This window comes from Sphaeramia orbicularis, chromosome 1 (assembly GCF_902148855.1).
Source record: "Sphaeramia orbicularis chromosome 1, fSphaOr1.1, whole genome shotgun sequence".
Classification (NCBI taxonomy): domain Eukaryota; kingdom Metazoa; phylum Chordata; class Actinopteri; order Kurtiformes; family Apogonidae; genus Sphaeramia; species Sphaeramia orbicularis.
In genome coordinates this window covers 48291306-48304448 of record NC_043957.1, presented here as the reverse complement: position 1 = coordinate 48304448, position 13143 = coordinate 48291306, and the positions used below count along the sequence as shown (strand labels likewise).

The window sequence follows — 13143 nt, the reverse complement described above, 5'->3', positions numbered from 1 at the left end:
CCTTAGAGGGATAGATGTTATTCATATTTATTAAGTGTGTTTCTTTAAGAGAATGGGATATAAAACCAAAGAATATGCTTCTTCTTTGCTGTCTAAGTCTGGCCAACAGGGAAAAGGTTACATAGAGTATGTGTTTCTTTCCCAGAGTTTTGTCTGTCAGGTTAAACAGCACAAGCATGAACCAGACAAGCCTCATTGTTTGACCTTCACTAAATATAAGCCTTTAAATGGAGTACAATTTGTTCAATGATTCACTCTAGAACCATCAATACCCGTTTAAGGTTGGTACAATTTAACTGGGTAATGCGAACTTATGTCTCCCCAGTACAATTAAATAAATTCGATCCTAATATACCAGACTTATGTTACAAGTATAATAATCATCAGGGTTCATTATATCACTGTTTGTGGAAATGTGATGAGATTCAAAAATTCTGGAATTCTGTGTTGAAATATGTTTCCCAGATTACATCTTGTCCGATACCTGTGTGTCCTAAATTATGTATGCTGGCATTTATCCTGTAAACTGCTCTTTATCTGCTAAAGAAAGAAAAATGCTTGATTTAGGTTTATTACAAGCTAAGCGGTGTATCGCTTTGTGTTGGAAAAATATTGGTCGCCCCTCTTTTGACATCTGGTTAAATAATTTAACCTCAAGTTTGGCTCTTGAGAAACTGACATATACGGTTAAAAAGAGAACTTCGGAATTCTGTAACATTTGGAAGATGTTTTTGGATTTAATTAAGAGTGGTGATAATAAAGGGGTAGTGAGTAAGTAACAAATTGGGACATTTTGTTTGATGTGGGAATGTACATGTATAGTATTATTTCAACTCTATACCTATGTTTTATTTATTATATTATTTAATCAGCTGTTTCTATGTAATGCTGTCAGATTAATGTTTGTCACATTTTTTGAGATTTATTTTATTTATTTTCATTTTATGTATTTAGTTTGCTTTATTTATATATATTTATTTTCATTCATTTATTTATTTATATATTAGTGTTTCTCTGCCATGTTCAAGATGTTTATGATGTTCAAAGTTTTGTATGAATGAAAAATAATAAATAAATGTATATGTATATGTATATATATATATATATATATATATATATATATATATATATATATATATATATACACACACACACAGAGTGGGGAAGCAAAATTTACAATATTTTGAGGCAGGGATTGAATGACAGTGTATGACCAATTAGTTTATTGAAAGTCATGAGAATTTATTTGCCACAAGAAAATTGACATAATAGAAAATGTTTTTATTCTATGTGTCCTCCTTCTTTCTCAATAACTGCCTTCACACGCTTCCTGAAACTTGTGCAAGTGTTTCTCAAATATTCGGGTGACAACTTCTCCCATTCTTCTTTAATAGTATCTTTAAGAAAGTCGACATTGCTGTGTGATGTTCTATTGGTAGCATGTTCTAAAACGCCCCAAACAGCAGAATCCAGAGGGTTTAGATCTGGGCTAGAAGGCGGACATAAACATGATTCCCAAAAATTGCTAAAGTTGGATTTGTTGCTGTTGTCAACAAGTGTTTTGGTGTTCTTGTGTAAGATTTTAACTTCAAATCATATTTTACTGCATTTCTAACGGTCTTGTTGTCTACCTCAAGTTCAATTGCCATTTTTCTCATGGATTTGGTTGGATCCTTTAGGATTTTGGATTTGAGAGCTTTAATAAAAGCTTTGGTACGTTCTTTGTTGCTTCCTCCACTTCCAGACTTTCTGGTAATAGTTTTGCTCATAGTCATTCTCTTCTTTCCATTATAAACAGTCTTTATGGACACTCCAACTATTTTTGAAATCTCCTTTGGTGTGACGAGTGCATTCAGCAAATCACACACTCTTTGACGTTTGCTTTCCTGATTACTCATATGGGCAAAAGTTTCTGAAAAGGTATGGATAATAGTGTTAGGTATGATTATGACATCAATATATGTTTGGTTTCAAAACAATTGACGTAGTGCCTGCTGAGAAAAAACAACTAAATGTTCATTGTAAATTTTGCTTCCCCACCCTGTATATATAAGCCTTTAAATTTCTACCGGACTGACTAGTGGCACCTGATCGTATATGTGTCCTGTCCCTATTTCACCTTCAGATAATGATCTGGAGCCTGGACTGTCCAGAGCAGGTGATAAAGAACCCCGTGCGGACCATCAGCCACCATACGGATGTGGTCCTCTCCATGTCTTTCAACACAGATGGCAGCCTCTTCGCCACCACCTGCAAAGACAGGAAGGTCAGACTCATGGAGGCGCGCTCAGGAAATCTGCTGCAGGTACGACTGTGTTTGGGTGTTTATGTTCTTACACAGCCTTCGATGTGAAAACCAAACTCAAGATTTAACCTCTGAAGTGACGACCAGAACCAGCAGTAAAATGCATCTGAGGACTTTATCTGACTGTACGTTAGAAGGAATTTGACAAACTTTGACCTCTGTTGAGTATATCTATTTAGTACTACTTTATACTTCTACTCCACTACATCTCAGAGGAAAATGTTCCTTTATGAGGTGAGTTTTCTTCTGTTGTGAGCTAAATAAAAACTTTTAACCCACAAAGACCCAAACATCCACCGCTGACCAAAACCCTTCACTGATGTAAGCTGTTTAATACCTGTAGGTCCATTAATTCTATCAATACACATAAATAATTGGTGTAAAAGTTTGCCATCTTTCCATGGTCATCAGATATGACCCATTTGGACATTCAGAGCCTCTGTAGTTACCATGGAAACACCATCATCTTCTACAACACTGATTCCCCAGTAAAACCCATGGAGTTGGATCAATGACAGTGGATGGAAACGGTGCGTTTATGTTCAGTTAATAATAGATTTGCTGGAAAAAGTCACCTTTTCTTCAGTTTTTTTCTGCTTCTAATATAATAACCTTCAACTTTAATCTGTGCTTTCATGAACATCTACATGATCAGTGAATTTAATATAAGAAAATACAGGACTTTCACAGAAAAAGTACAAAATACAGAGGATAATATTACAATAAATGACGACAAATCACTTAAGAAAGATTAAATAGAGAGAAAAATTCATTTGGGAACTGACACAAAAGTCACACTGGGTCTTTATGGGTTAAAAATCCTTTGTTTAGCAGGACATGAAAGGACAGAAATGCTACAAATGTATATTAATGAAGCAGTAAAATGAATCTAAACCATAATACTTTTCATACTTTTAGTGCATTTTGTGACTAATACCTCTAGTTTTTGACGTACATTCACTACTTTTATATTAGTAAAGAATCCAGGCTATAGGGACAAAAACAATACTGGGACAAATCACAGCTATAGCTCATAGGAATACCCATTCCTGTTGTAGAAATATTATCATGATAAAAAAGCTGTTAATAATTATCATGATCAACATCAAATCAGTGAGTTTTAAGGAGGAGAAACCAGACAGTTGGTCACAACATGACAAATATTTCACATATCTAGATGTAGATCATTTAAAAGAATTATAATGAATAAAAATGTCAACATTGAGTGAAATTAAGAGTGTTTACTGATGGCAGTGTTTACAATTAACTGAAATGATAACTAAATATAAAATGTTTTTTCCCCCAGGCCATCACTCTGCTGAACACTTCATGACCCATCCAGTGTCAATACCCCCCTGACTCCAATTCACCAACTCACAAACTTACTTATAAAACTTAGACTTATAAAACTGTCTAATTGCACTACGTAAAAAAACTATATTTGCACTACAATGATTTACATAAGCATATATTTTTACAGACTATATTCCTACACATATCCACTCACTGTATAAATACTTCAATTTGCACTTTCTGTACATATTACAATGTAAAACCCACTGTAAATAATACATACATAAACATATATTTTTAATAGACCGGACCCACACTCCCACTCATTGTAAAAAAAACTCCAATTGCACTCTGTACTAGGGATGTAACGATATGAACATTTCATATCACGATTATTGTGACCAAAATTATCATGGTTATCATTATTATCGCGGTATTGTTGAAATTGTGCTCAAAATGTTCAAAAAATACAAATACACACACTGAAATAATTTAACCAAGTTGTATTTTGAAAAAAAAAAAAAAAAAAACAAATAAAATAATTGGCACAATGTACTTTCTGTTGCAGAAACATTCAAATATTAACCCTTAGTGGTCTGAGCCTATTTTGTCCGTTTTTCAGTCCTTTTGATTTTGCCTTTATATACTATACAGGGTGTCCCATAAGTCTCCATACATAGGAGACATAATACATATGGTTCTAACATGTATTTCTTCATATTTCTTCTTTATAGTTCTTCAGCAGTGGAGGACATGCATTGAAATGTGTTCCCGACAAAATGGCAGTCATATAGAGCATATTATATAAATAAAAATGGTTTATGTCAAGAAACGTTTTTTTTTCCTATGTATGGACAGTTATGGGACACCCTGTATAAACAAATGTTTACTATACCCATGTTTGGGATCTGTTTTTTTTTTTTTTTTTTTTTTTCAGCACAACTTCATCTATATCATCTGTCTATTATCTTTTCACTTTAACCTACTATAAGAACACAAAAGGACAAAAAACACAAAAAAATATATAATCCGATTTGAAAAATGTACATAATTTCTTCCATAAATAACACACAGATGCTTAACGAACCTTTTCAAAGACTTTAAAAGTGAATATTGGTTCCAAATATTAGGTATAGAAAATCAAAATTGTAATAAATTAAAACTATACTCAAATATTTGACATAAAAGCAGATCTTTACATCGGCGTTTTCTCCGGAAAAGTGCGGTAATCAAACACGGTTATCATGATAATTACAATTTAAACAGTAATACTAACCGTCTGCAATTTTACCGTGGTTTATCGTTATACCGGTAATTGTTACATCCCTATTCTGTACATATCACACTATAAATCCACTATAAATCTCAACCCATTGTTGTCTCTGTCTCCAGTGGACCGTTTGTCTATATTGTGTCTGGGTCCACATGTTGTCTGGGTTCATGTTGGAACTGTTTGGCGTTAGCAATGTAAAAACTGAAGCCAAATTCCTTGTGTGTGTTCACATATTTAGCCATTAAAGCTGATTCTGATGATATTATGACATTTATCATAAATACCTGAATTCATTCCTTCATTCATTCATTCATCATCTGAACGTGCTTTATTCTCACTATGGTTGCGGGGGCCCACTAGAGCCTATCTGAGGTCCTTATGAAGAATTCAATGTTTCCATTTTCTTTAGTCCAAATAGTTTAAATACTTCTTCCATCACAGACAAAATACAGTGAGGAGGAAATGCATTACACTGACTTCTAACTTCAAGGTTAATTCAGCTCGTCTGTACTGTTCTTTTAACTTGTATCTGAAGCTGTGGGCAGCATGTCAGCAAATATTGCGTAAGTGGTGAGTTCCTTCCTCCTGTCTCTGTTCCAGGCTGAGGCACTTATCCAGCACCACACAGCCAAAACTGACACCTCTGTCCTGGCCCGTAGCTCCTCAGACCTCTGGGTCAGCGGCCAGAGACTCACACTTTACATTAGTCGGCTCTGTTTTGACTACAAAACAAGCTCATGTCTGCATTCAAAGAGCATTACATCACAGGGCTGAAAGAAACCTTATTATGAGCATTATTTTACATATCGTTAGCCTCACAGCACAATTGGATTAGGTATGTCACACCAGTTCTACCATCGTTTATCCAAGGCCGTGTCTTATGTCCATTTGACCCCTTTTTCCTTTTTAACCCTTTTGTGTCGAAGTTTTTTTTTTCTTTTAACTTTTTAACCCTTTCATGCACAGTGGTCACTGCAGTGGACAGTTATTCTACAGCTGTTCTCTTGTATATTTATGGATTTTGTTGTTTTACTTGCATATCAACCAACACAGTGGATACTGATGCACCATCCCATAATACACTGCAATTCATACTGTTGCTGTAACATTCCTGTTCTTGATAAACCTGATCCGCAGAAACATATTTGAGTGTAAATCAATTGTTAGTTGTTATTTGACTGTAATTAACAGTTTTGTTTGTTTTTTTTTAAGTTGTTGTGTTTTGTTGTTTTTTGCATATTATTTGAGTGGTAATAACTAGTGTTATAGTATGTTAAAATGTGAGAAAACATCAGATTAGCAACATTAAAAAAAAACATTTATTTCATAGTTTTCACACAGTATGACAGTAAATGCATGTTTCTTTGCTTCAAAAATTAAACACATGGTGTCCAGCTGAGTGGACATTTTTGTAACTCCATGAAAAATAGGTTCATAAAAAAAAAAAAAATTTCAATCGCATTGTTTTTTTCATGCCTAAAGAGGAATGAAAACACTCAGGAAAAAAATCTTGATTAAGGTTCTCATAATTTGTGCGTGAAAGGGTTTATATCACAAATGTGCACCCCAGCATTCTTGTTCTAGGGAGTTGAGTCCTTAACCCTGTAAAGCCTGAACCATTAAATCACTGACAGAAAATTCCACTTCTTTGAAACTGGAGCTTTTATTGGTCCTTCTGAACAACCAAAAAAATGTTTTTCTAAATATCAATTTCCATGTATGAGTTTAAATTTTGTATCATATTTGATACATCGGGTCTCAATGCTCAAATATTATTATTTTTGAACAAACAAAAACATAATATAACACAAACATGTCTAACAAATTGGTAATTCCTTTTCAAAATTGGTGAAGTTCTCCCTCATTCCTCAATGATATTCTTATAGTGTCACTGGAAAGGCCTCTGGTGAATGAATTCCTCCCCCCTGGTGGATTATCTGTGTATTGCATGTATCTAATTGTACACATCAGGTTTTCAAGAAAAAAAAAAATCACACTGATCATGTAGAGGGCTTCAAAACTCATGTATCAAATATGATACGTTTGGCGTTATAGGGTTAATTTTGCATTGTATAAATTGCATTTTTTGTATTGCTGAGGGAGGACCAATCACCCACTCATCCTTATCTGTGTTGTCTGTGGAGTCACGGGGGTATCGCCGTGTGATTCAGTTGTATTTTCAAATGAATGTATGAGAATGGTGAATTGTTATGTGAATAAACATGTGAACCATGGAAAATCCTAATAAAAAGAGAATTGAAAAAAAAAAAAAAAAAGAATATAACGATAAACAATAAATTGCAGGGGGTTGAGGAGACAATAAATAGACAATAAAGGTGCAACAATAAAGTTAAACAGATGAGGTATTGTTAATAGAAGTTACTGATCTAAAGTGAAACAGTTGCGGAAAAAATTATTAGACCATCAAAAGTCATCAAAATCAATGGTTATGCAATCAAGTACTAACTCCCGTGTGTATCATGTGACTAAAACCGAGAAAAGGAAACATGGAATGCCTAAAAGCACTGTTTTTGTCAGTACAATGCCATAGATATTGATGTAAGAACTGAAGTGATTTTGGTTATTATCAAGAAAACATGGAAAATGGCTAAATATCAGTTCTGAAATTAAACTCTTATAATCTATTTTTGTTGTTATCATCATATTTGTCCAAACAAATGTACCTTTAGTTGTACCAGGCATTAAAATGAACAAGAAACAGAAGAAAACAAGGGTGGTCTAATAATTTTTTCCACGACTGTGTATGCAATATGTGCAAAATGCAATAAAGCGGCTGGAGCAGTCCCTGAGATCAGTAAATCTCGATTATTCTTTGAGGCTAACAATATAAATTCTAATGCTGGAAAAAAAAAGTTCTGCATCCATTATGTTGAATTTCATGCTGGTTGTGTTTGCAGGAGGCCAACTGTAAGACGCACAGAGCCAATAAGGTGCTGGTCCTGGGGAACATGAAGATGCTCCTCACAACAGGGACATCACGCTGGAATGAGCGGCAGATCGCTCTGTGGGATCAGGTGAGAATTACACAACTACTGGCTGCTATGACAAGACATGTGTAATGACGTGTGTAATCTAATCTATTAGCTGGTACGTGGCTTTTAACTACATTTCACTGTTAATCAGTGAATGGAGCTGGCTCAGGTGTTTGTGACCTAAGTGTGGAACTGAAATGTGACACCATGTGATCATGTGAACAAAATCCCACATGATATCACCTGGATCACTGTGAAATGTGATTTGAAAGTTTAGAAATTGCAGGTAATTTGACCCCAGAGATGAGATCACAAACAAACTTCCATGCTGAAGTGTTGTGTTTTGGTTGCTTGGTGTTCAGCTTTAAGACGCTGTGCATATTAAAGGGGTCATATTTCGCTAAACCCACTTTTATTAGTCTTTGGTTCATTTATTTGTGTATTTGGACCCTAATAGTTCATAAAGTTTGAATTTGAACCCTCCAGGTGCTGCAAAGCTATCTTTATATTCATTTTCCTGTGCAATATGCTGAGCAGATCTCAGCCACACTGTTTACCTTATTTATTCATCTATTTATTAAGACTGTTTTGCACATACATCTGGCATATATATATATATATAAATATATAAATAAATAAATATATATATATATATATATATATATATATATATATATATACACACACATATATATTAGGGATGTAACGGTTACCAGTATATCGAAAAACCACGGTAAAACTGCAGACGGTTAGTATTACTGTTTAAATTCTAATTTTCATGATAACCGTGTTTGATTACCGCACTTTTCCGGAGAAAACACCTATGTAAAGATCTGCTTTTATGTCAAATATTTGAGTATAATTTTAATTTATTACAATTTTGATTTTATATACCTAATATTTGGAACCAGTATTCACTTTTAAAGTCTTTGAAAAGGTTCGTTAAGCATCTGTGTGTTATTTATGGAATAAATTATATACATTTTTCAAATCAGATTTTAGATTTTTTAATGTTTTTTGTCCTTTTGTGTTTTTATAGTAGGTTAAAGAGAAAAAATAATAGACAGATGATATAGATGAAGTTGTGCTGAAAAAAAAAAAACAGATCCCAAACATGGGTATAGTAAACATTTGTTTGTAAAGTATATAAAGGCAAAATCAAAAGGACTGAAAAACGGACAAAATAGGCTCAGACCACTAAGGGTTAATATTTGAATATTTCTGCAACAGAAAGTACATTGTACCAATTATTTTATTTGTTTTTTGTTTTTTTTCAAAATACAACTTGGTTAAATTATTTCAGTGTGTGTATAAGTACTTTTTGAACATTTTCAGCACAATTTCAACAACACCGCGATAATAATGATAACCGTGATAATCTTGGTCACAATAACCGTGATATGAAATTTTCACATCGTTACATCCCTTAAAAAAAAAATAAATTAAAAAAAAAAAATAAATAAATATATATATATATATATATATATATATATATATATATATATATATATATATATATATATATATATGTATATATGTATATATATGTATGTATATATATATATATATATATATATATATATATATATATACAATCTTTTATTCTTATGGTGTTTTTTCTTATTGTTTTTATCGTGGCCAAAATGCATCATAATTTTATTCTGCAATGCATCTCTGATGTAATGTCTGAATGACAATAACAAAACCTGAATCTGATTTTGGCAAAAATCGAGTGGATTTCTACAACCCATTTTAATTCCTGCTTAATGTCTATGACTAGTTACGTCACAACATTTGCACTTATAAGGTTAAGACTTCCGACAAACATTTCTCTGAGTACGACATAATTGTCAGCAGCAGCGGTTGTTGTAAAAACTGAAAATATGTCCAAACTTTGACCAGTTACCTAAAATGTTCAGTTGTTGGTTGAACGGGACAGAGCAGCACAGCCAACAACCTGGATAAATGCTCATCGGAAGTCTTGACCTTATATGTGCAAATGTCGTGACGTAACTAGTTAAAGACGTAAAAAAATTAAGAAGGAATTAAAACGGGTTGTAGAAATCCACTCGATTTTTGCTATAATGAATATAAAGATAGTTTTGCAGCACCTGGAGGGTTCAAAATCAAACTTTATGAACTATTAGAGTCCAAATACACAAATAAATGAACCAAAGACTAATAAAAGTGGGTTTAGCAAAATATGACCCCTTTATAAAGTTTGAAAGTAGCACAAAGACAGGCAGAAACATGATTAGATTTGAATATTTTTTGAAATCTGTATCCTGAATTTAATTCGAGGTTTCTCTGGTGGAGCGATTCGATGTCAAAACTGTTTCATCTGAACCTGCAGAGCCTCCTTTAACCTGGATTTATCAACAACCATCACACCCACTGTTTGAAACTCAAAGGTTATATTAAACAATGCTGTGTCTCATACTTGGGGGAACAACAGGAGGCTTTAATATGCGTTAACATGGCATTAACGCTACAGAGGCCTATGCTGTTGAAATAACATTACATCTGAGGGGAAAAAGAACTGTTCCAACAATTAGCACAAACCTAGAAACCTAAAAATAGATGATTACTTTGGTGATGCAGCCTATTGTGTCACCATCAGAGGTCATGACTGTAGGCGACCTCGTTTCCTGTCTGCATCATTAACACCACAAGGTAGGATTTATATATATTTGTCCCCCTCTTTTAAAAATAGAAGAGAGCGATACATATATACTACAAAAAAAAGTTAAGGATATTTTTAATTTTTGGGCTATTTTTTTTTTCAGTTGGGATTCTTGCACAACACTTTTTACTTTTTTGCGTGTGAATTGAATTGAAACACATTTTTTAATGACCAGACATAGTTTTATTTACAAATGGCGAAAATGACATAAAAAAAGACAAAAAAAAAAAGAAATATCCTTAACTTTTTGTTTTTAGTGTAGGAAGAAATAGAGACACAGAAGTTATTATATAAAGTTTTAATGTCGAGCAAGTCAGTTATAATCACTTTGATTAATACTCAGTGTCTAAAGTGTTATTCTACAACTAGTACGTTGACCTTTGGGGATCCACGGGTTCTAGATGTGGTAGTTTTTATGCTGTTGTGTGTTTGTGCATGCTGTACCACATTTGTCCACCAGTCACCGCCAAAGCCTCGTGGCCATAGCAACGTGACTGTAAGGCTATTGTATTCCAAAATTACTGATATCTCCCAAAATATTGGTCCTATCAACTTGCTGTTTTTGCTAATCTGTTCCTTTACCAAAAATACATAAGTATGCCAAACTGCAGCAGTCAGCTCTTTCTGGATTTTGTGTGAATCCCAGGACACACACACACACACACACACACACACACACACAGAGGCCACTTGGCTTTTATAATATAGATAATAACCAGCCCACTAAGGTGTACAGTATTTTGGAAATTATCTGTATCAAGGAAAAAATTTTCTAAATCTTACATAGTTTGCTAAGATATTAAATTGTATGATAAAGTGCATGTATGTAATAATGTGCAGACAGTGTTTTGAACTAGAACGAGTAGCTCAGAGACAAATATTCTGTTTGACTAATACCCGTTCCATCACAGATTTATAGAGTTTAACATTTTGAAGCGATATTGCAACTTGAAATCTATGTTCAACTAATACATTGGGGTTTATTTTTCTTCATGAGTGAGTCAGAAAATAAAAAAAAATGATTAAAATTCTAATTATCTCTGCTAAATACAGTAGTCATTAGTTTTCAGTGGTTGGCATTATCTGATATAACTAGTATAGTTGTTGTATTACACTCCAGTATAAAATATTAATAATAACAATTCTACCAACGCTAATAATAAGTAATTGATATTAACTTTACTGACAGATAAAGCAAAAACTCAGTCAGAAAAACAGCTTAGTAAATACAGACAGAGAATGAAGACAGCAAAAGCATATTATATTATATTACTTTGTATGTAGGGATGTAACGATTACCGGTATAACGATAAACTGCGGTAAAATTGCAGACGGTTAGTTTTACCGTTTAAATTCTAATTTTCATGATAACCATGTTTGATTACTGCACTTTTCCAGAGAAAACGCCGATGTAAAGATCTGGTTTTATGTCAAATATTTGAGTATAGTTTTAATTTATTACAATTTTGATTTTCTATACCTAATATTTGGAACCAATATTCACTTTTAAAGTCTTTGAAAAGGTTCGTTAAGCATCTGTGTGTTATTTATGGAATAACTTATATACATTTTTCAAATCGGATTATATTTTTTTGTGTGTTTTTTGCCCTTTTGTGTTTTTATAGTAGGTTAAAATGAAAAAATAATAGACAGATGATATAGATGAAGTTGTGCTGAAAAAAAAAAACAGATCCCAAACATGGGTATAGTAAACATTTGTTTATACAGGGTGTCCCATAACTGTCCATACATAGGAAAAAAAAAACGTTTCTTGACATAAACCATTTTTATTTATATAATATGCTCTATATGACTGCCATTTTGTCGGGAACACATTTCAATGCATGTCCTCCACTGCTGAAGAACTATAAAGAAGAAATATAAAGAAATACATGTTAGAACCATATGTATTATGTCTCCTATGTATGGAGACTTATGGGACACCCTGTATAGTATATAAAGGCAAAATCAAAAGGACTGAAAAATGGCCAAAATAGGCTCAGACCACTAAGGGTTAATATTTGAATGTTTCTGCAACAGAAAGTACATTGTACCAATTATTTTACTTGTTTTTTTTTTGTTTGTTTTTTTCAAAATACAACTTGGTTAAATTATTTCAGTGTGTGTATTAGTACTTTTTGAACATTTTGAGAACAATTTCAACAATACCGCGATAATAATGATAACCGTGATAATTTTGGTCACAATAACCGTGATATGAAATGTTCATATCGTTACATCCCTACTTTGTATTGCATGGTTTATTTATTTATTTATTTATTTATTTATTAGGGACAGTGCATATTAACCCTTTCATGCATGACTTTTGAGAAACTTAATCAAGATTTATTTTCCTGAGTGTTTTTATTCCTCTTTAGGCATGAAAAAAAACCCACAGTGATTGAATTTTTTTATGAACCTATTTTTCATGGAATTGCAAAAATATCCACTCAGCTAGACACCATGAGTTTGATTTTTGAAGCGAAGAAACATGTATTTACTGATATACTGTGTGAAAACTATGAAATACATTTTTTTATTGCTGCTAATCTGATGTTTTGTCACATTTTAACATAATTTAATATTAGTTATTATT

At 32.9% G+C, this 13143-nt stretch overlaps 1 protein-coding gene across 2 annotated transcripts in view; it reads left to right on the top strand.

The window, feature by feature from the left end:
- coro2aa (coronin 2Aa) overlaps positions 1–13143 on the top strand; it is a 119638-nt gene that overhangs the window by 89607 nt on the left and 16888 nt on the right. For both annotated transcript variants that reach the window (XM_030140255.1, XM_030140264.1), the window contains exons 5-6: positions 2126–2305; positions 7790–7906. In XM_030140255.1, coding sequence (XP_029996115.1) covers positions 2126–2305; positions 7790–7906 — 297 coding nt within the window. The remainder of the gene's footprint in view (positions 1–2125; positions 2306–7789; positions 7907–13143) is intronic.